Source organism: Crocodylus siamensis, chromosome 2 (assembly GCF_052110815.1).
Source record: "Crocodylus siamensis isolate JL-2025a chromosome 2, ASM5211081v1, whole genome shotgun sequence".
In the NCBI taxonomy this organism is placed as follows: Eukaryota; Metazoa; Chordata; order Crocodylia; family Crocodylidae; genus Crocodylus; species Crocodylus siamensis.
The window spans coordinates 17,904,132-17,928,753 of NC_143396.1; the positions used below are offsets into that span (position 1 = coordinate 17,904,132).

Below are 24,622 nucleotides of genomic sequence, written 5' to 3' on the forward strand. Positions count from 1 at the left end.
CTAATTTATATTGGGGTTACCCTGACCTAGGACAATTGATGTCAGTTTGGCAAAGTTACTAGTAACCTGCCAAACAGCTCAGTGAAACCCATTGCAACATTGTCTGCCAACAGAATGAGGTGATGCAAACCCAAGTAATAATTAAGTCAAAAGATGTAAACTCAAGTGAGGTTGATGTGAAAATGAAGGATTCTCGCTCATAGTTTCATAGTTGATATTTTGCTCAGGTCCCTTCTGACCCTTCCAAGTCTGACCCCCTGCCACGGGCAGGAATGAATCCTGGGATCAAACAACCCCAGCTAGGTGATTATCTAGCCTCCTTTTGAAGACCCCCAGAGTAGGAGTGAGCACCACTTCCCTTGGAAGTTGGTTCCAGATCCTAGCTGCCTTGACTGTGAAGTAGCGCCTCCTGATATCTAGTCTGAATCTACTCTTAGTCAACCTGTGGCTGTTATTCCTAGTTACTCCCAGTAGTGCTCAGGGGAACAGGGGCTCTCCCTTTACCCGCTGGTCTCCCTTGGCCAGTTTATAGACAACCACCAGATCCCCTCTCAGCCTTCTCTTGTGGAGGCTGAACAGGTTCAGGTCCCGTAGCCTCTCCTCATAGGCCCTGCTCTGCTGCCCCCTGATCATGCGAGCGGCCCTCCTCTGGACCCTCTCCATGTTGTCCACATCCCTCCTGAAGTGCGGCGCCCAGAACTGGATGCAGTACTCCAGCTGCAGCCTGACCAGTGCTGCATAGAGGGGGAGGATCACCTCCTTGGATCTGCTCGTGATGCATGTGTGGATGCACGACAAGGTGTGGTTGGCCTTACTAACCGTGTCCTCACACTATTGGCCCATGGTCATCTTGAATCAATAATGACTCCAAGATCCTTTTCTGCCTCTGCACTGACGAGAAGGGAGTTCCCCAGCCTGTAGGTATGATACTGGTTGTTCCTCCCCGGGTGCAGCACTTGTCAGTATTGAATCCCATCCTGTTCTCATCTGCCCACCCCTGTAACTTGTTCAGATCCAATTGCAGCCTGTCCCTCCCTTCTAACATGCCCAGTTCTCCCCACATCTTAGTGTGATCTGCGAATTTGAACAAGGTGCTTCTCACCCCCTCGTCCAAGTCGCTGATGAAGATATTGAACATTGCAGGCCCAAGGACCGAGCCCTGGGGGGCCCCACTGCCCACGTCCCTCCAGGTCAAAAATGACCCATCCACCACCAGTCTCTGCACGCGGCCCTCCAGTCTGCAACTCATCTGACTGTGTAGGCATCAGTACCACAGTCACCTAATTTTTTAACGAGAATGAGGTGAAAGACAGTGTTGAAGGCCTTCCTAAAGTCCACCGTGACACCTGCATCCAAGGATTTTGTGACTTGGTCATAGAAGGCCACCAGGTTGGTCTGAAAGGACCTGTCCCTGATGAACCCACGTTGATTGCCCTTAAGCATAATCTCCCCTGCTGGCCCCTCGCAGATGTGCTCCTGGATAATTTTCTCAAAAAGCCTTCCCAGGACTGAGGTAAGACTAACTGGCTTATAGTTCCCCAGGTCCTCCTTCCTCCCTTTTTTGAAAATGGGGACCACACTGGCCCTTTTCCAGTCCTTTGGCACCTTGCCAGAGCACCACGAGTGCTCGTAAAGCTGTGCCAGGGGTCCTGCAATGACCTCTGCCAGTTCCCTCAGCACGCTGGGGTGGAGATCGTCAGGACCTGCTGATCTGAACACATCCAATCCCACCAGGAATTCCCTGACTCAGGAAGTACCCCTGTGTTGAAATGTATACAGATGGCTTTCATTTTAGTTTAGCGATGACTCTTTAGCTTTCATTTGCTCCATGTCTTGAGTGTGGCCATCTTGCTTCTGTTTGTCTAATGCAGAGGCGTAACAAGCAGTCTTTGCACCATGGGCAGTGGGTGTAGCTGAGCCTGTGGTTGGGCTGGCAGCAGTGGTGGCCACGAATGTTGTACCCCCCCAAGATGCTCATCCACCCCTGTTATCCTGCTGTTTTAATGTGAACACGAGTAGTGAATTGCTACTCAGGCTCCCCTTTCCTCAACATGGCTCCAGATTTCTTCCCTACTATCTTGTCCTTGTTCAGCAGCATCCCCCTGTTCTGCTGCCTGTCCCCACATCTGTTTTCCTCTGGTGCTGGGAGAGACCTCAACATCTTTTCCCCTTGTTCCCTTTATTCATAGTGTCTTCAACTGAATTCAGCATCTGATGCATATTCAAGGTCAGAATTTGGTCTTTGGATGAGCTGAAAAAAATATTCCTAGCAAAAATGCAGAAAAAAAGTTTGAAACCTGGCAAATTATTAGAAGAAATGAGCATCTTGATGGATGGTTTAGGAGTGATGGATTGATTAAGCAAGTTTGCTGGAGCATAGCAATTACCGTGCTCCAGCAGCCTCCCATGTCTCATGCCCCCGCACTTCAAAAAGGTGGTGGAGGGGCTTGTTGAACAAGCTTTAGATAAAGCCTCCCATTTTGAAGTGCAGGGATGCTGATACACGAGATGCTCTGGGGGCTTTAATTAAAGTGGCTCTTGGAGCCACTCTAATTAAAATGTTTTCCCCCTTCCCCACTCCCAGAGCATTTGTATAAATCCCTCTTATTTGCAGCAGTGCTCTCACTGCCAGCGCTACAGGAGCTGTCCTGCATTGCTTGAGGCTGTATTCTATCCTAAAGTTGAAAACTGCTATAAGAGAGTTGAATATTATTGTTACCCCAAAAGCTGTACTTTTTCCAAGGTCTTGCCTTGCAATTTTATCTCTTTTGCAAGCTCAAAAGTGTCATTGCAAAAGCTCAGTAAGTGTCAGAACACTGGAAAATAATTTCTTAAATTAAGTTTTAAAACAGTTCATTAGAAAAAGTTATGTTGCTAGCAGCTAACATCTTGATTCTGGAAAAAGCCTGGCCTTGCCGTTGTGTTTTTTACCTTTTGTATGGCAACGAGTCATGCCCACTTATAAAATAGTCCAATTTATGCTGTCTGTTTAGAGAGACAGTTCTGTTCAATGTGTCTTTTCCTTTGATATCCCCTTTGGGGCACAATGCTGTCTCCCCGCAGGAAGCCTAATTAATGAAGCCTTGATTGCCCTACACAGGGAGATAACACAAGCTTTGAGCTTTTTTAATAGTTTTAATGTCAATTTAAAATTTTTTCTTAGATGTTAAAGCAGCTGATGCTGTCACCTATAACCTAAATATTCCTGCTCCAGCAATGGGTATATTCAGGCCTTGGGAGTAGTTACATTAACCATGGGCATTTATACACCAACTTTTTTTTCCTGCGATGCACTGGAGATCCGCTGCTTCAGAGCAGATTCGGTTAATCAAGTCTGCTCTGCATGCAAGCTGACGTGAACTGCTCTGCACCGTGGGCTGTTGTATAAGCAGCAAAATGCATGTCAGCACACGGAAAATAGCAGTGGTGAACCTTTGAACTGAAGCACCTCCAAGGTGTTTTAGTTCAAAAGTGCGTTGCTGCATTTTCTCAGCACTGATGTGTACTTCGCTGCTTATACAACTGCAAGTGTTACAGCACCAGGTGCTTTTCACAGCACCCGGCGCTGCAGTGCTTACATGTGTAAAAATGGTCCAAATGACCAAGAGGGCACGCATAAGCTTTTATAACTGTCAGTAACAAAAACTCATGCTTCTCTGAACTGGTTAGTCTCTAAAGTGCCACTCTGCCTTGCCTTCTGCCCAACATCACAGAGACCAGGGAGGCAACACTTTCCCTGTGAATTTACCTAAACAAGGTGTTATTTGTCACTTTTAACTTTTCCTCAAAGTCTAGCAGTATTTCACTCTCTCCTCTTGCTTCTGTTGTAAAATGCAGTGCAGAGGAAAGCTTGGGCATTGCCCTAAACCTTTTTTCTGTCTTTTTTATTATGCTTCAGAAATGCTGTCTTCTACTCACCCTTCTTTTTATCCTACTTTTAGGATGCATGCAAGATTTAGAAACACAGGACAGGAACTTCTTCAGTCATCAAGAGTCTTGCAACCACATCCTCAGGGATCCTGGTTTTCTCTGATAAAAAACCCACCCAATTTTTGGTTTAAAAGAAGTAGTCCAAAAGCCACATTTTTCTGTGATCAAAATGAAACACCACTAATATATACATATATTTTATATATATATATTATTATTATAAATATATGTAAGTAGTGGCATTTCATTTCAGTCACAGAAATATGTGGATTTTGGGTTCCTTTTTTTTTTAAATAAAAAATTGGGGACTTTTTTTTTCAGAGAAAGCCAGGATCCCTGCAGTTCATATAACTTCCCCCCCCCTTTTTTTTTTTAACTGATTGAGCTCCATCTTAAAATTGTTTTGGATTTTTGCTCCCACTGCTCCCAGTAGAAGCTTGTCCCTGAACTCAAGTCCTCATAGAGTGAGACAACTTTTAACTTACAGTGGTAAATGATACCCATTTTTTTTAACATGTTATCTCTTGAGCTCCTTTTCCTCTTCTGAATATTGGACAGGTATTCAGTCACTGTAGCACCTGTTCATACTTACATCTGTGTCAGTTGCTTTTAGTATTGTTGCCCTGTGGGGTCAGGCCAACTCTCAGGATCTCAATATTGTGCTGTTAGACAGGAGGGTGAGACACAATTACACATATACAAACACACAAATCAATTAGGCATGTGCACACACATGCACACACAACCAGCTCAGGCACATACACATCCAAACCAGCCTAGGCACATGCATACCTAACACCAATTCAAGCACATACACACTAAAAATTAGACAAAAATCAATTGTCAATACCGGCACACTCAGTACACATACACAGATCACTAATTCGTATATCATGCACACAATGATATATATATATATATATATATATATATATATATATATATATATATATATATATATATATATATACACACATATACACACACACACACACAACCCACCTACACATATACACAGGTAAGTTCCTAACTTGGATGGTATAGTGTGTATGTGTGTGCTTGGGGCACCAGGGACACTTGGGCGAAGGTTCAGGTGAGAGAGAGTTAAAGTAGAGGGAGTGAAAGTTGCCAGAACCAGGATTTGAACCCGTGACTAGAGAAAAGCTGGCTGAGGAACTGAGGCTTGGGGTTACTTAAGGTAGATTGGGGCTGGAAACTGAGGCAGACAGCTGAGATATTGTGGGGGAGGGCAGATAAGTGGTAGCAAGGAAGAGACAGCCAGGAAAGAGAGAGAGACAGAAACCTGGGAGCTTGGGGCTGGAAACTGAGGCTGGCAGCTTAGACATTGGGGGTGGGGGGATGATTAGTGGTGGCAGGGAGGAAACAGTCAGGAAACAGACAAAAACCCAACTTGGCGTTTCAAAATAACAGGTTTATTAAACAGACAACATGCTATGCAGCCCCATGAAGTTATTGGTTCACACACACACACACACACACATACACACACACAAGCACTCACAGTGGGGCAGCAGGAGAAAAAGACTCAGTGGAAGGGCTGGAGTCCAGGTGGGGAGAAGAAGCAGAGTCCAAGTCCTTGGTTGAAGAGGGGGTAGGGGGTGATAGCTATCTATCCAGGCTGGAAAGGGGTCCTTTTTCAGCAGGTGTTGTCCAGAGGGGGGTTGCCAGCAGGGCCTCTGGGTAGATAGTTGGTGTGGTGTAGTGCTGGTCCAGATGGAGAGGCATCCCAAGGACACTACCCCTTTTATGGGGCAGACTACCTCTGATCTCTTATGGGGAGGGCCCGTCCAGGCAATGTCAATCCTTTCCTAGAGGGCTCCAGGTGTTGAGCATGTGCAACGTTGGCACAATGGTAGTTGCCTCATCTTTTGTGTCTTGAATGCTGAGGGTGGTTCCAAGTGCTGGGTCATTGGTCCAGGTATTGGTGTTGATGGTTTGGTCATTCAGAAGGAGCTATTTTTTAGACCTACTGCCATTGTCTCTCAAGCACCCTCATTCATCCCCATTCATTCAGGAACCAGGTTACTTATGAGGGGTAGTATGAGTCATAGGTTACACAACTGGGCATGGGGATAAGATGGAGGGTTGACATTACAAGATGGAAACTTGACATGACTTATGCTAACTTACATATATAGGCCTAAAACAGTAATCACACAATATAAAAGCAGTAAAAAATCAATACAAACATAATAATTATCACTTAGAAAACAGTGGCTATCTAGATCAAAATAGCAGGACACTTATTTGCAAAGAGGGGAGAGAAAAATAAAACTTATTACCTAAAATAAAATGTTAAGCTTATCCTACATCTTAGCTTACTTATACTTACCTATAGGGAATACAGAGGGAGAGAAAAAGTCAGAAATGGTTGGGGTAGGGGAGGGAATGCATTTTAAAATAAAAAAAGGAAAAACTAGGGGTTTTGCTACAGTATCTTTGGCTTAAATTTTCTTTTGTTAGCCTCTGCTCATCATCATAAAGTGAACTGCAAAATAAATAAAATCCTTCAGCAAACCAAAGCAGGGTGAATGATGTATTTCCTTTTGGAAACATCTGTATAGCATGACCTGGTCAATATATCTCACGCTACCTCGCACCAGTTGCTTATTGACTCCAATGGCACCCCAAGTGGCAGCCCAAGTCAAGATAAAATGCCTTGCCCTTGACCAGAGGAAGGAAAAGGAGAGAAATCCTAACATACAGCCAACTCTCCTCTGCAGAAAGACCTGCAACTTCTGTGGACAGATCTGTGGCTCAAGGATTGGACTCTTAAGTCTTCTCAAGGCCCATCAATTAGTCCTCAAATAGAATCAAGGGATTGCCAGCAACCTTGCATTGGCTAAACACTAAGGATGTAATGAAAATGAGAGCTAGATAAATGATTCAAGTGCCTTTTCTATTTTCTTTGTATTTGCTGCTGCAATAACAATGTTCTTCCTTAACACCAAGGCTCTTGGTTTTCTCTGATAAAAATGCCCAACATTATCTGATTAACCCCCTCCCCTCCAATTCACATTTTTCCATGATTAAAACTAAATATATATAGTGGTGTTCCATTTTAATCATGGAAAAATGTGGATTTTGGGGGGGGGGGAAGGGGACATTAATTAGAACATTTTGGATTTTTTTAATCAGAGGAAACCAGGATCCCTGCTTATCAGTATCTCCTCATTAATCCACACAGTACCGCTATGGCTTGGGGTGGGCCTTGGTTGGCCTGATGATCATGGTGGAGAAGAAAACAAGGCCACCATGAGAGGGTGTGGATAAGACAAACCAGAGCAAAGGGGTTTTAGTGTTTCTGCATGCATTTAGAAAAAGTGATGGGATGTTGTTTATTTATTGTCTAGCATGGTTGCCATTTTAAGCAGTGGAGAAAAGCTTAAAAGCCCAGGAGGCAAAGTAGGCTTATACCAACATGGCAACACCTTGCCTGTACCTGAATTAGGTTGTATACAATTATATTATACTGTGGTGTGTAATGACCAGTGACTTTGGTTCCTTCCAGTGCTTACATCTCCATCTGTGATCTTTGGCTGTGATTGTAGGGGTCCCTGCATGTCTGGTACTGTTCCCAGTACCTCTGGGTTCATCATGTCAGTGAGATCCTGGATTTCAAGAAACGCTTTCTCATGCTTCATGTCCTTTTGACACCAATGGGCTGTGTTGCCTGTGGAGTTCACAACATGAAGTGGATGAGCAATGGGATTTCTTGCAAATGTATGATTTAGCTCCTTGTAGTAGTTGCAAACCCTGTGAGCTCTTACAGAGGCCTGCTTATATCCTTCAGAATAATATAAGCAAGCCAAAGCTCCACTCCTTTATTGTGGCCCTGGCTTGAGTTCCACTTGTCCTGCAACCTTCATTTGTTCAGGGAGTGACATACAGAGTAACGAGGTGGCTAGCGTTCAAACAGGCCTATACTTTCTCCTCTTCCTAGGGCCTAAGACAAGGGCCACACTGAAGTGCAAGGTGGGATATAAGCTCTTCACAAGGTGGGATCACAATAAGCAGCACCTGCCTGTATTCACTTCCTGTGTAAATTGGAAGTGTCATATGGATGACTTGGGAGCAGCACAGGATAAGCAGGTGAACAAATAGGAGACTTGTGCAAAGCACTGTGGGAAAGTAGTGGGACGACTTAGCAGGGGCACCAGTGTTTCCTGATGGGGATGTCGTCATATTGACTTTTTGTAGGTAAACTCATAGCACTTCTCAGGAAACCCTCTTCCAAAGTGAGTTTAACCATACATGTGAAAGCATCACAATATGGAAAAAATGGTTTGTGGATGCAAGCATTGTGAAACATCAAATGTAGATAAGCCCACAGAGAAGGAACAAATACCAATCTATTTCCACAGACATTGCAGAATCCCACCTTAAGACCACTTGTAGAAGCTGTCTAGGGCCCGAGTCTTATGTAAGGGTTAAGACATTGCTTTGAAACCTGGACATTGTCCTTAAAATACATCTGTAGAGAAAACAAGGCTGCAGAGGCTACAAGGAACACAACAGGCCATGCATAATCAAGGACCGTGTCTGGAGTGCTACCAATCCTTATTGTCAAATTATAGTAATCTAAACAGAAAATGAGTTCAAAGCTTTTTCAGGTACATTTTCATGGCACTTATTTCTCTCTACCACATGTGTGGCTAACACTGATATTTTCCTATTTAAAAAAATGGTTTTTTTTCTCCCCTGTTGCTGTGAGAGAGATCCTAACAAAGAGGGGGAAAAGGACTAGGTCAGAAAGAGGTAGGATTATTCACAGGATATTGAGAATGACAATATATTCTCTAAATGCTTTTAGTTACAGGTACCCTTAGGTTTTACTTGAGTAAGATCCATTATTTGGCTGGTGTACAGAGCAATATATTTAGTGCATCCCACATGGCATGCCCTTTGTTTTATCTCTAGCAATCATGATCAAGCATTTCTTGTAAATGCTTTTATTTTTCAACCCATTTTGGCACCAAGGTTGAATTTACTCCATGGGAAGAGCAATAACTTAGCACGTAGTTTGTAATAGTTTCTTGTCCATACTTACTATATTACTATGTGATTTTTATGAATTATTCAAAAACGGCTGTTCTCTTTGACAAGCTGAGATACAAAAGAACTCCATTTGTTGAAAAACTGCACTTTCCCCAACATTTAAAACTAATAGTATTTCACCACGATGTGAGAATCGGTATTTTCTTGTCTTGCTGGTTTTTTAGCAGCGTTTTTGTCAGTCTTTTATTGAGCAGCTGGCCTTAATGGGCACAAGGCAATATAACTTCAGAAGGTAGAAGCTTGATTTACACTCTTTTATCCACTGCTGATCTATCAATCCGTCCTAGGTACTTTTATGGTTCTGATCACCATGGTATTTGATCAGCTCACAATAGCTAATGCATTAGATCCAAAACCCAACCCTGAGATGGAAGAAGTATTATTTTACAGGAAACTAAAACACATAATATACCGTGTCTTGCTCGAGGCCATACACAGGACTTCAGTATAGCCAGGTATTTAACAAGGTCTTCTGCATTCCAGGTCAGGGGTTAACCACCAGAGCATTGTTCCTCCTTATCTGAGGTTTTGCCAGTAAAGAATAAAATGCAAGACTTAAATAAAGGGGATACATTTTCCCCTAACCCTTTCAGTCTATATGAATGAGGAAAATATGTTAAAGCCTAAATAATCTAGACAGATCTTTTCATCCCTTCTAATTTTGGTGGGAGATGTAAACTAGTTTGAAAAAATTGTGTCTCAGGGCTGGAATGAAATGAAGTAGGTAAAAAATTAATTTGCATAGCGAGCGTTTTGATCTCTAGCTCTCAGAGACCTTTTCCGAGGAATCCTCACTTATTAAGTCAGCATAGATGAAGTCAAAGATGATGAAGAAAATGTGGGGAAAATGAAAAGTGATACAAGGAAAAAGATTTACTTCTAATTAGGAAAAACATTCTGCAGAATTTCAAAACCTGAGATGGCTTTGAAAAAAAGCTTTTCTTTTACAGAAAAAAATTAAAACATGTTGATCAGCTCTAGTGTTGAATGCCTTCAGGTTTTGCTGCTTGGGCATTGATGGGAGCTGAGCCACTGTGTTCACGTGACCAGGTCTGGCCCTCAGGGGAACTAAGGATGCCCAGCATTAAGGATGCCTAGAAACTGTTCCATGTGCAGTAATTTATTTACTGTTATTAATGTATCTCATGCGATACCTCCTTTTGAAGACCCCCAGGGTAGAAGCAAGCACCACTTTCCTTGGAAGTTGGTTCCAGATCCCAGCCGCCCTGACCGTGAAGTAGCGCCTCCTGATATCTAGCCTGAATCTACCCTCTGCCAGCTTGTGACCGTTATTCCTGGTCACTCCTGGTAGCGCTTGGGGGAACAGGGACTCTTCCATTGCCTGCTGGTCTCCCTTGGCCAGTTTATAGACGGCCACCAGATCCTGCCTCAGCCTTCTCTTGTGGAGGCTGGACAGGTTCAGGTCCCGTAGCCTCTCCTCATAGGGCCTGTCCTGCTGCCCCCAGATCATGCAAGTGGCCCTCCTCTGGACCCTCTCCATGTTATCCACATCCCTCCTGAAGTGCGGCGCCCAGAACTGGACGCAGTACTCCAACGGCGGCCTGACCAGTGCCACATAGAGGGGGAGGATCACGTCCTTGGACCTGCTCGTGATGCATCTGTGGATGCATGACAAGGTGTGGTTCGCCTTCCTGACTGCATCCCCACACTGCAAGCCCATGTTCATCTTGAATCAATAATGACTCCAAGATCCTTTTCTGCCTCTGCACTGCCGAGAAGGGAGTTCCCCAGCCTATAGGTATGCTCCTGGTTCTCTAACCCCAGGTGCAGCACCTTGGACTTGTCAGTGTTGAATCCCATCCTGTTCTTATCCACCCACCCCTGTAACCTGTCCAGATCTACTTGCAGCCTGTTCCTCTCTAGTGTGTCCACTTCTCCCGACATCTTAGTGTCATCTGTGAACTTGAACAAGGTGCTTTTCACCCCCTTCTCCAAGTCGCTGATGAAGATGTTGAACAGTGCTGGCCCGAGGACTGAACCCTGGGGGACCCCACTGCCCACGTCCCTCCAGGTCGAAAATGACCCATCCACCACCAGTCTCTGCGTGCGGCCCTCCAGCAAATTTGCAACGCATATAACTGTGTAGGCATCGACACCACAGTTGCCTAATTTTTTAATGAGAACGGGGTGAGAGACAGTATCGAAGGCCTTCCTAAAGTCCAGAAAGACTATGTCCACTGCGGCGCCTGCGTCTAAGGATTTTGTGACCTGGTCATAGGAGGCTACCAGGTTGGTCTCACAGGACCTGCCCCTAATGAACCCGTGTTGGTTGCCCCTAAGCATAATCTCCCCTGCTGGCCCCTCGCAAATGTGCTCCTGGATAATTTTCTCAAAGAGCTTCCCCAGGACTGAGGTAAGACTAACTGGCTTATTATTTCCTGGGTCCTCCTTCCTCCCTTTTTGGAAAATGGGGACCACATTGGCCCTTTTCCAGTCCTCTGGCACCTTGCCAGAGAACCACGAGTGCTTGTAAAGCCGTGCCAGGGGTCCCACAATGACCTCTGCCAGTTCCCTCAGCACACTGGGGTGGAGATCGTCTGGACCTGTTGATTTGAATACGTGTAATCCCACCAGAAGTTCCCTGACTAGGTCCTCCCTGACCCTTGGCCTGGGTGCACCTCCCCTGGGTCTGTTGGGGATCCCGGTGGGCGGGATGGCCCGGTCCCTGCTCAGAAAAATGAAGGCAAAGAAATTGTCGTCTGGTGCGACCACCAGATTTCCTAGCATGAGAGGCCCCATGTTACCCAGTACCTTCTTTTTACTCTCTATGTATTTAAAAAAGGACTTCTTGTTATCTTTGATCCAGGTTGCTAGTCCCAGTTCTGTCTCCACCTTGGCCTTTCTAACAGCCCTCCTACAATCTTGAGCAATGGAGGTATAATCCTCCCTGGTGATGGCCCCTCCCTTCTACTGGGTGTACATCTCCTTTTTAGCTTTGAGATGTTCCTGGATGCGTTTGGTGAGCCACGGGGGCTTTTGAGCACTCTTGCCCCCTTTGATCTGTATTGGGATTGTCACTCTTTGGGCTTGGAGTATCGTCTCCTTAAGGAGCGACCACTCTTCTTGGATTCCCAACTCCTCTCCCCTCCAGGACCTCAGTGCCTCCCTGACTAGTCTCCTTAGTTCGATGAAATCCACCCTCCTGAAGTCCAGGGCTGCTGCCTTGCTGCATGCCTTTGCCACCTTGTGCTGGATGGTGAATTCCAGCAGGCGATGATAGCTGTCACCCAGGTGGTCGAGCACCCGCAGCCCCCTCACCAGGTCATCACTTGTGGCCAGGACCGGGTCCAACAAGGCATTCGCCCTGGTGAGACTGTGCACCTCCTGGGTTAGATGGAGGTCCTGTAACTCGGCTAGGAACCTACGTGAGCAGTCAGACCTGGCTGACTGCTCTTCCCAGCAGATGTCCGGATAGTTTAGGTCACCCATGATGACCAGGTCCCTTGACTTAACTGCCTCCGTGAGCTGACCTGAGAATTCCCGGTCCAGCTGTTCCCCCTGGTTGGGTGGTCTGTAGTAGACCCCCACCGTTAAGTTCCTTTTTCCCCGACCCCCCTTGTATTCTGACCCAGAGCACTTCAGTCTGCCCCTCCTCGGGCCCAGTGCTGTTTGCTGAGGATGTGTATTGCTCTTGCTCCTTCTCCTCTGAATGCACTTTATATGCAATAGTGGAGAGCCCTGAAGCTTCAGGACTTGCATGTTTTGTCTGTGATAACACACAGGCTAGGAAGGCAACAATACGATGCTTGTTGTGACTTGGCAATCGTCATTCCAAGAGGTAACCAAGGTGGAGCAGAATACTCAGTCGCACACTGTTTAGCTCAGTTAGTTGCAGGTTTGATTCTGGGTTGGACTTGATGATCTCTTGAGGTATCTCACAGCCTTACTTCTCTATGATTTATTTTCCCTTTAAACTCATGACCTACTTACGGTTTAGGCTTTTTAAGGACTGATTATATCTGGGGGGAACTTGGGGTGGAGTTATTCTGGCTGCCTATTTTCATATTCATTAGAAATGGGAGGGTGTGCAAGGATCCCTGTTGAGCTTCAAGATATAAAAGCAACTTTGGTTTTCCCCCTTTCAAGACAAGGCAAATCAAAGGCAGCTCTCTGAGTTCTGAAGGTCTCTCCCTCCCTCCCTCCTTTGTACCCTCCCTGTCCTGCTCACAGTCCTCCTGCTCACCATCCAGGCTAAGCAAGGAGGGAAAGCCCCCACGTGGCTCCCCCCTCAGCTGTTCTAGCTGGGTCCTCCCAGCGGGGACCTCTGCTTTCCCCTGCCCAGCCTGTGGCCGCTGGTAGGGAGGTGGGCCTGGGCTGGCTGCCCCTCCCTATGGCTGACAGCAAGAAATTGGGGACATGCCCCAGGCAGTCAGTCAGGGGTGGCCAGCTGATAAGCTGCATTCAATTGCCCTCGGCTATCTCCGGCACGCTGGGAAGCATGCAGGAACGTCCCCCACCTTCTGACCTCTGCCAGTGCAGGCATCTGCTTGCCTCCCTCCACCTTCGCTCCCAATCTAATCTATGCAGTTTAGAGAAACCTGCATAGATAGGATCAGTTCGGCCGTGGGCTTTTTTAATGTCTGTACTTAGCTTTAAAGCACAAACCTTGTAACTTACCAGACAACATCTGGCACTACAATACAACAAAAGTGCCACATTCCCTTCCTCTTGGCTGTACAGAAATAGCCTCTTTATAATTTCTGCAGAGCTCAATGATGGGCAAAATAAAATGATAAAATGCTGATGCTTTTGGGGTAGAGGCAAGGCAATTCTTTTAGATCTGACAACATGACAGGAAAATGCAGCTCTGGAAAACAGTAAGCAAAGGGTAAGCTCATTCTATATAAGCAGAGGATGGTGGTGAACGCAAACACAATGATAAATTTAGTTTAGTTTTTTGTTTTACTTCCATTCAGTGTTTGCTTTTTTACTGTTCAAAAGTTTACCAATGAATAGCTGAAGCCTTCCTTCTAATTACTTTTCATAAACCATTAATTGCTTAATCCTAGGTGCATCTACATGTGAAATTAAGGTGAAGCAATAAACTCTGGCATAGTTCGCGCCAGAGTCAACTGCTCCCGGACACCGCGTCTACATGTGCTCCTGGGACAGCAGCACTTTGAGCCGCCTGGAGTAGCCCTGGGTTGCCAGGGAGTCCAGGGGATCTGCCCCGGGTTCCAGGTGGCAACATCTGGCAACTTTGGGGCTGGCTGGAGCACAAGCTGTGATAGTGTGGGGCTAGGTGGCAGGCAGCCCCTGCACTTTAGCATGCTTGCATCCCAGGCAGCCCCTGTCACAGTCTACATGTGCCTTTGATTGCATATAATTACTCCACCGTTAGATAGAGACAGATAATCTTATGGCAGAGTTAATTAATTTACTGTGCTCTAATACTGGCACTCTTGTAGACTGTAATGTTTTACTGCAGAGCTAATTAGTCTACTCCACAGTAAAGCACATGTGTATATGTATCCTGAGCCATATCTCCAAAGAAAAAAAAATCAACCTAAAGTATACAGTCAAGAAAATTTCAGCCTGAACAGTTAACACTGGGAAAAATTATAAACCATGAATAATATATTTGGTAATAGAAAGTGTCTGGAAACTTTAAGTATAGGTATTGCTGTTGTTGCCAACTCAAATGGGCAGTGGTATTGATCCCACCAAAAACTAATCTTAAAAATGATTTTCAAATGCAGTGCAGTGTTTGCTTGTTTTTTAATCAGTTCTTCCCAGAATCAATATTGTGGTTCATGTACCTATTCTTTTAGCATTATTCCAAAATGCAGAAGAAAAAGAAAAACAGGAGCAGGGAAAGCCAAATCTCAACCTCAACAGCTTAAACAACTTAAACACAAAAGCCAGGAAGAGACACTTGAGGACGCAGCTTCATCTCTGCTATTTGGCAGGATGGTAATAGTTATGTTTTGCTCCATGCCAACTTTTGGAAAACCTTTTAAACTCTAAAAATAGTTATGCCAAGGTCGTAACATCCAGTAGCTTATTTTTCCAAGCTCTTAATTCTGGGTAGCTTGTCCCCTTCCATTCCAATGACTGGTGTTTTTTTTCCCAGCATGGCATAGTTTTGTTTTGTTTTTTAAACTACCCACATTTATGTCTTCAAGGTATTCCTTTGTATAATTAAACTAGCTGTAATTTAACAGTAAATACATCACCAATATACAGGAAGACATTTTTCAAGATTTTCCATGGGACTGAGCTTTGTGCTACATTTATGAGTTAAACCATGAAGGAATACTTCTTTCACCATGTAGAGCTTCAGAACATTTCACTGCGGCAAATGGGTGCAGCGTTTTTTTATTTTCTCAAAGAAATCTTTCCAGATTGTACCTGTTCCCATGACTATAGCCAAAAGGTGGCAGCATATTGTCTACTATCGCATATTGTCTACTATCCCCTTTCTTTCCACTTTATAGAGACACCAGCAATAAGCAACTGAACCTTGCTCGCTCAGTCTACAAAGATGCTGGAAAGCCTGGTATGACCATACTGACTTAAGGGAGGGAAGTGATATCTGAGTTTGTATGAATTCAGCTGCTTATCACCTTTAAAAAGAAATGTGGGAAAGAAGCACAGATTATTCCAGTTGAAGCCTGCTTGCACATTACTGTTTGACTTTTGATACAAGAGAGGAAATACAAAATGGTTATATTTCAGTTCACTGTGAGCCTGCAGATACAGCTTCAGCCCTTTGTTTATGCTGTACAGATCTGCTGTTAACAAGAAAGCCTTGTATCAAATGTTATTTGTGGTGCCCACCTTGGAGAACTGGGCTGGGTACTGGAGACCTCTGCAGAATCATTGGGGTGGGGGTTTGAGTTCTTTCCTTGAGACTAGTGTCCAAGGTGAAATGATATGAATATGCCAATTGAGTTTTGCTGCATGATTGCCTCCAATTAGAGGCTTCTGGCAAGATGCCCAAAGATGCACATTTCCTTGCTTTGGTCAGGGAGGGCAAAGGGGCTGGAACGGTAAGACATGACTTGCTGTCTGCACTGCAGTAATCCAATATACATGGGCAGGAAGCCATCAGCCCTCAGGAAACCCCGATAGATACAGAACGCTGCAGTGCATCTCTTCAGCCACCTGGGCCACAATAAGTAAAAGTCCTTTAATCTCCATGCTGGTTTCCTGAAGTTCAGTTCAAATGATAAGGGATCAGTGACCCGGGCCTAGGATCTCCAAACAATGAGGTGAAGCTGGGGGGTGAAGACTGTTGCTGACATGTCCACCTCTCAGGCCCCATGAAACTTCCTACCATGGCACAAGTTTACAGAGGGAAACTCATGTGTCTGGCAGACAGGTTTTTTTCGGGGGCTGGACACAAACTGTGCAACCAACTCTGACAGGAAGATAGCAAGCCTCACACAGCAGGCACATCTCTTCTGCTGCCTTCTCCAACATAAACACAGAGCAACAGGCAAAGTTATAAACAGAAAAGGTATCCCCAGAGTTAAAATGTACACATTTCCCCCTAGAAAGAGGATGAGGCAAAGAGCAAAACTCCCACAATAGCTATGAACAAGGCAGTTTTACACATCAGTGAAAAGTGCTCAGATATACAGGGTGGTGAAGGAGTGTAAAAGCTTTTTTAGAATGGAATCGATCTCCTGGGTTTCCGTTCTTGTGTTACATGAATATAGATTTCTTGGGAATTGCTGGAACTTGACTTCTCTATCATATTGGTTTCCCTATTTTGGAGCATACAGATTTAGCACCAGGCCTGGTTTGCACCTCTAAAAATGATGACTGCCCCTCACAAAGTCATACCCTACTTACAATGCAGGAGTGACAGGGAGCACATGTATATGAGACGCCTAATGCACAGTAGACTAATTCTACTGCACATTAGCGTGTCATGGCCAAAGCCATGCTAATGTGTAGTAGAATTAGACCGCTGTACATCAAGCATGAACGATTGGTGCTTCCTGAGACTGGGGGGGGGGCACCATTTGTAGGTGGCAGCGTCAGCAGCAAGCGGCAAGTGGGGAATGCCTGCAGACACCAGCGGCAGTGGCAGCAGGGTGGGGGTGGACAGCAGTGAGCAGGAACTGCCTGTACACACCAACGGTGGCATCAGTGGCAACAGGGGGGAAGGGGTGGTGAGTGGTGAGCAGGGTCCACCTGCAGATGCTGATGGCGGTGTCAGCAGCGAGGGGCGGGGGGTGAGCAGGGACCACCCACAGATGGTGATGGTGGCATTGGTGGCGGTGGGGAGTGGTGGGTGGCAAGTGGCGACTGCCCAAAGAAGCCACCAGCAATGGCAGCAGCCAAACTCAAGGCGGGCATGTGCCCCCCCATACCTCCCTATGAGTCGCCTATGACATTAAGCATCATGAAAACACTGTGCGCCTTGCTACTGCACTACTTTGCTATTGCGCTGGCTACTGTTCATTTATGTGGTACCTCATATTAGAGGTACTAAACTGAAGGTGCAATAGCAAAGGCAAATTAATGCATGTGTAGACACACCCAGGGAGAACTAAATGTATTTGTATTCAACTAGGTATGTAGAAATCTAGGAGAGGGAAATGACTTCATAGTGTCTTGTTTTCATCCTAGGTATGAGAATACTCATTTCACTGTGCCAACATGAGCAGATTTTGAAGCTGCTTGCCTGTTGCTCTATTTACCGTCTTGTGTTGAACAGCTGGTCTCTAGAAACAGAGGAAATATTTCCACTGGGAGATTTCAAAGCCAGCGTGAAAGATGAGGGACAGAGGGTACTTCAATATGTTCTCTCCCCCCCTTCTTGCCTCCTTGCACTCTAATTTGGGAACTGTTTGTTTCATTGGTAAATCTTATGCCTTTGTAGATCCGGAGCCAGGCATTCAGCTCAGCCTGACTCTGAGCAATAATTGCCTTGTCCCCTATGAACAGGAACTCCACTTTCCTTTATCCTTTATTTTAAAAGCATCTGTGATTCAAAGCTTTGCTCAGAACACAGAATGCTTACAAGCCAGCCGGTAAGAAGAAAATGCCAACATAATTTGGTGTGATATGGGCAGCATGCCAATAATGCTTTATAACTTTTTTTCTCTTGAGGCAGTGAAGGAAGTTTTTGAAAGCCCTATACTTATGTATGCCCTAAATGAAGATGTTTTAGCTGAGTCTTCAGGCTGTACTTTCTTGACTCTGGAGAATTACTATTTTCTGTAGCTTTATTTTCCTCATACTCCGCTATAATATTTACAATTCCCCACCAGCCCCCTTTTGGTTAGGAAGGCAAAGCAGTATTCATACTCCTTTCCAGATGTGCAGTGTATCATTAGCCCCTCTGCTCAGGGCCACATGCATCACAATTGGGATTAGAAGGGATTTTACCCCATGGTCAGATTGTCATTGCCTTCCTGTCGCAGAGTGCATAGTCCTCTTCCTTGGATATTCCCAGTACATTTTCACCACCACTTCTTGTCTTTGCAGCAGCAGGACATGGGCAGTGCCCTAGTTCAATTGTTTGACCTGTAACATATTAGGGGGTTCTTGGTGTTTTGAGGCTATGTGCCTGGTAGTTGTTTGACAGGTGTGTGTGTGTGTGTAGTTGTAAGCTATAGACAAAGACTCTTACAGGGTTCAGTTTGTACAGGGATGGTCTTGCCTTGAGCAGGAAATTGGACTGGACGGCCTCCTGGGCTCCCTTCTAGCCCTGCTTATCTGTAATTCTGTGATTATACCACTGAGGCTAAAAACAGACAACAGGCTTGGTATGTTTTGGGCATTTTATCTTGTGACAAACCCCAGACCTTACAGACAGACAAACCCATTTGCCCACATTAAGTACCTGTGAATGATCTGAATTAACACTTTGCCTTGGAACAATCACAGCTAATTCAGTTCATTGCTATTTAAGCAATTGTGTGTAAATGACTGTGCCTCATCTGTCTTGGTGCCAATCATTTCCTGAACCAATGGGCACTACGTTAACTCAGTGGCCTGCTTTGTGCCCCTGTCTGTGAAGGTGAGTCACAATAATGCCCCCGTCAAATTTGAATCATTTGCTTTGTGTAAAGCATGACTTGGGGCATCATCAAACTCTCAAGCTATTTTTCCTGACTCAGCTTTTAGTTTAAAAGTGATGCTATGGTGTTTTACCGTTTTGTTAAATTTGGAGCATTTAGAAAAAGATAAAGTCTGTATAAGTACCAATATGACTTAAACCCCCAAATCTCAGTGCAAAGCATACAGGACTTATGCCTTTTTGATATTTTACCCAATCTGTGTGCAGGCATACATAGTTTTGTCTCTCTTTCTTAGACCAACATGGCTACCGCATATACCCGTGAAACCTGGAAGATATTGTATTTAGCTGTTTGGAGATATAAACTTCATTGCTAACTAAGAAAGAAGAAAAGTTCACCTCCCTGCCTGACATCGGACACCTTCAGGGAAGAAGCCTGCCTAATCTGCATGTTACAGAGCAACTCTCTCACAAAAGGACTCTGATGAACCCAGGGATGAAAACTGCCACCCTTTACCTCCCCTGTGAAAAATGAAGTTTCTTTTCTACCTAGGGAATGCAAAACTCCAGGACTTTTGGTTCAGAGATGATACCTTTTATTAGACCAACTAAGAAATGGCAACAACAAAAAAAATCATTTTCTGCAAGCTTGCGGGCACACATGCCCTTCTTCATTTCAGCTGGTTTTGGATTTAAACTTCATTGTTGAACAACAGGAAAGATTTCTACACTTCCCTGCCTTTCTGCCATCTGACACCACCAGGGAAGGAATCCTGCCTTATCTGCACATCAAAGACATTCTCATGGACCGAGACGAGCAGACTTCCACCTTCAGCTTCCTCTGTACAAAAAAATTAAGTTTTTATTTTCTACCTATGGGGACTTTTTACCATCCTTAATTTTCCCTGAGCTTGAGGAAGGGCCTGTGGGAGCATTCTGTGTTGCTCTTAAGCTAGCTATTTGAATGGCAACTTGGGCAGCAGCGACCATGCGATGATTGAGTTGAGGATCCTGAGAAAAGGAAAGATGGAGAGCAGCAGAGTAAGGACTCTGGACTTCAGAAACTCACTCAGTGAACTGATGGGTAGGATCCTCTGGGAGGCCAGTTTGAGGGAGAGGAGTGCAGGAGAGCTGGCTGTACTTTAACGAAACCTTACTGAGGGTGCAGGAACAAACCACCCCGAAGCGCAGGAAGGCTAGTAAGTATGGCAAAAGACCAGCTTGGCTTAGCAGGGAACCCTTCAGTAAGCTGAAACACAAAAAGGAAGCTCATAAGAAGTAGAAATTTTGAGAAAACTAGGGAGGAGTATTGCTTGGGCATGCAGGGATGAAATCAGGATGGTCAAAGTGCAACTGTAGTTGCAGCTAGCAAGGGATGCAAAGGGGAATGTAGCAGGGCACTAAGGTGCCTGCTACTGGAAAAGCAGCAGTATGGGCTCAGGTGCTTGTTGCTAGGGGCAACCAGGAGGGGTTAAGGGCCCACAAGGCTGACTACTATGAGACCCAGACAGGAGGCTGTAAGTGCTCCCCCTCTCCCTCTCCCGGCTGCCAGGGGGAAGGAGTACTGCCTGACTAAGGAAAAGAGCTTGGCCTTGAAGGTGGGAAAGGGAAAAGGCCTGGATGGATGAGCCACTAGTTACATGGGTGAGAGATGTGGTGTGGTTGGGGAGAATGTTTAGCCAGGAGGCTTGGATTTAAGTTGTAGCTGACTGGTTTGTGGTAGGGCTTTTGTTGTTGCTGGTACACCGGAGGACCAGGTGAGGCTATTAGGGGTTGGAGGAGGCCTCATAGGGGCTCACGGTAGCGTAGAGACCCCAGTGCCAGAGAGGGCGCAACATCCAGGGGTGCACTGACCCTAGCCCAGAGCAGGGTGGTGCGAGGAGCCCCCAGAGCAGGGGCAGAGATTGCGTGCCGGTGGGGCGCAGGCTGTGAGACAAGCCAGAGAGCATCTGGGGTGTGGAGAGTGGAATTGACTAAACAATTGTACATCTGCAAGGCTTGGGGCCTGGTACAGGGGTGGTTGGAGCCACACACAGGTCCATCTTGGGTGACTTGGTGCACCACAGCCTTATGGGCTAAGACTGAGCTGCATCAGAGCACTGTGTCAGAGAGGACTAAGGGCAGCCTCCTTTAAACATTGTTAAAATCAAAGATGTGGTGGGCAAGATTGTGAGGGTGCTTTGACATGGACGTGGTACGGTAGGGGGTGCTAGGGGAGATCACGGCCACTGCTAGGACCCTGTGCCATCCCAGGGAACTAGAAGGGTTTCTACAAGGATCAGTGAAAGTGTGGGTCTCTTACTGAATGGGACGGCAACCTTGTGACTGAGGATGCAGAAAAGGCTGAAACACTTGATGCCTTTTTCCTCAATCTTCACAGGCAAGGTCAGCTCCCAGACTACTGCACTGGGTAGCACAGTTTGGGGCGGAGGTGAGCAACCAACACTGGCAAAAGAACAGATTAGGGACTACACGCGTGAGTGCTGAGGGAGTTGGCTGGAGTTGGCCAGAGCTGCTGGCCATCATCTTTGAAAACCCATGGTGATTGGGAGAAGTCCTGGATGATCTGAGAACAGTAAATATAGTGGTCATCCTTAAGAAAGAGGAAAAAGGAGGGTCCAGGGAACTACAAACCCATCAGCCTCACCTCAGTCCCTGGACAACTCATAGAAATGGATTCCTTGAGGATCTGCCCCAAGCACTTGGGAGAGAAGAAAGTGAGTAGGAACAATCAGCGTGGATTCACCAAGGGCAAGTCATGCCTGACCAACATGATTGTTTTCTATGAGGTGAGAACAGGCTCTGTGGATGTGGGGAGACCAGTGGATGTGGTATACTTTGACATTAGCAAGTCTTTTGGTATGGTCTCTCATAACATTCTTGCAAGCAAGCTAAGGAAGCCTGGGCTGGGGGTATGGACTGTAAGGTGGATAGAAAGCTGGCTGGAGCATTGGGCTCAGAGGCCATGTCTACATGAGATGCTTACTGTGGGGTAGCTTGCTACTACTGTGCAGTAGTGTTGCATGGCATGAACCATGACATGATGCTACTGCACGGTAGTAATGGGTTGCTGGACAGCCAGTGTCACCAGGAAGCTGTGCAGGGATGTGACCTACTGGCTAACTAGCAGCTCTGCAAGAAAGGACATGGGGGTTACGATGGACTATAAGCCACTAGTGTTCCCTTGTTGCCAGGAAGGCTAATGGCATACCGGGCTGCCTTAGTAGGAGTGCTGCCAGCAGATTGAGGGAAGTTATTTTTTTTTTTCTCTTCAGAGTATGTGGAATACTGTGTCTAGTTTTGGGTCCCCAACTATACAAAAGAAGTGAACAAATTGGAAAGAGTCCAGTGGAGGGCATCAAAAATGGTTTGGGGGCTGTGGGACATGACTTATGAGGAAAGACTACAGGAACTGTGTTTATATAGTCTGGAGAAGAAAAGACTTGGGGAGGATTTAATAGCAGCCTTCAACTATTTGAAATGTGGTTACAATGAGGATGGAGCTGAATTGTTTTCAGTGGTGGCAGGTGACAGAACAAGGAGCAATGGTCTCAAGCTGTAGCAAGGGGCGTTTAGGTTAGATATTAGGAAATACTTTCACACAAGGAGAGCAGTTAAACACTAGAATAGGTTACCCAGTGAGGTTGCAGACTCCATCCTTGGAGGTTTTTAAGACCTGGCTGGACGAAGCCTTGGCTGGGATGATCTATTTGGGGCTGGTCCTGCTTTGAGCTGGGGTTGGATTAGATGACCTCCTGAGGTCCTTTTCAGCCCTAATTTTCTATAATTCTATGATCTGTTAGCAAAAGTAAGATCCTGGAGGCATATTTTATAAGGGTTTTAATTTTAATTAACTTCAATTCATAAACTGTTTATTTGGCTGAAGTTTTTCAGAAAAATTGCATATTTACTCTTGGAATATGTGCCGTACAAAACTGAGGTTGAATTCCTGTTTGAAATAGATAATACCGATTCCTAATGCACAGATGGTGTATGATATAGTTAAATAAAAATTCATTTTATATTCAGGGCCTTTCAAGTTTAAGGATTCAGGACTTTAAAAAGACTGCATCTCTTCCCTGCCCCGCCCCCCCCGGAAAGAATGTAGATTTCAACAAAGCTTAAAAATTAGGCAAAATATGAAGACTCTTAAAATAGGTATGCTTCTGTAGGGAATTGCTGCTGATTGGCTGAGAGGGCCGTCCGCCATGTAGCCTTGCCCTTTGCCACCAATTTTCCTATGCCCTCCCTTCCTCCCCTCCCCCCCTCCACTGGCCTTGCCACTGCAGTGGCTGTTTCCTAGCAGTTGCTCTGAGCCCTGCTCCCCAGCAGGGGGCTGTACCAGGGTGGGCAGAGGGGTCTCAATTGGCCTGTGGTCCATGAATTTGCTTGCCTAGGGCTCACTAAAGAGTTAATCCTGCTCTATTTGTAAACATCAATGGCCAGTCCTGACCCAGTGCCCCCCAGTATGAGGGGCAGAGGGTGGGTGTGTGGGGCATGGGGGGGGGCCCCAAGCATCCCCTTGCAGGCTGGAACTCTGCCAGCCTGCAAGGACAAAGCCACCAGTTCCCTCATTTTTCTCCTTTAAAGGAGAATCGATTTTAAAGTTTGTTGATCCATTTCTAATGTTTGTTTGCACCCCTTTCATATATTCTCACGACCTAATTTTGGGTTACGGCCCATGGGTTGAAAAATGCTGAGCTAGAGAAAGCATTAAAAACAATATCGGCTTAAAAATTGACCATTTTAAGTATCCTATATATTCTAAATCACTCCTGAAAACAGCTCAAGCCCACAACAACTAAACTCTACCATGCGTATGAAAAAAAACTAAATGCATGTAACTTTAAAATGATGAAGCAGGTGTTCTTTCACCTTTGCTTGCTTTGTAGCTATAAAACCACCCAACATTATAAATAAAGATTGAAGCAACTCTGAATGATACAGGCCCATTTCATTCCAATAAAAAAAAAAAGTGAGGAATGGTAGATTTAAAGCAATCGGGAGTTTAGTAGAGATGATACATTTTATTAGACCAACAAGATTTTTTCAAGAAAAATTATTTAATTGCAAGCTTTTGGGCACAAACACCCTTCATCAGGCACTGGAGAAAAGATTGTAAAGTTCTCCTGGGTAGAAATGAAAGTTCATATTTTGTAGGATTTCACAGAGGAGTCAATACTCCAGAAAACTCCTGGGCAAGTCAGTTCATAGCTGGTATGAAGCCGCTCATCTCCTGTGAGGATCTGCGATGATGCAAATTACCTTGAAACAAAGGTAGGAGCAAGATCTCAGGTTTTGGGTGGTCGCAGTTGTTTCCTGCTTGGGGAAAATAAGACGATTTCTTCTTTTTTTAAATCCTGCCATCAAAAAAAATGGTAGATTTTTGTTTTTGAACAAACTGCATGTATCCTGCTCAAAATATTTTCTGCGAATTCACTTCTGTGCTGAAATCAAGTATGGACAATCACAGCCTCAAAGGAATTTGTTTGCAAAAGTTAGGAGTGACTGAAGAGGTTAAGTTGCAGAAGTTAGAATCTAGTTTTATCTAGTGAGTGGTCAGTATCCCACATTAATTAATCTGCCCAATTTAGTGGGTTTTTATCAGACCTT

General features: G+C 45.3%; 1 protein-coding gene across 2 annotated transcripts in view; it reads left to right on the forward strand.

The window, feature by feature from the left end:
- The window catches only part of LOC149870015 (NELL2-interacting cell ontogeny regulator 1-like), a 54,009-nt gene that overhangs the window by 5,771 nt on the left and 23,616 nt on the right, over positions 1 to 24,622 (forward strand). The window contains exons 2-3 of one of the 2 annotated variants that reach the window (XM_090035419.1): positions 19,306 to 20,208; positions 24,170 to 24,286. In XM_090035419.1, the coding sequence (XP_089891545.1) occupies positions 24,261 to 24,286 (26 nt within the window). In that variant the 5' untranslated portion in view covers positions 19,306 to 20,208; positions 24,170 to 24,260. Of the gene's footprint in view, positions 1 to 19,305; positions 24,287 to 24,622 lie in introns of both variants that reach the window. The other variant, XM_090035420.1, reaches the window with a different exon arrangement.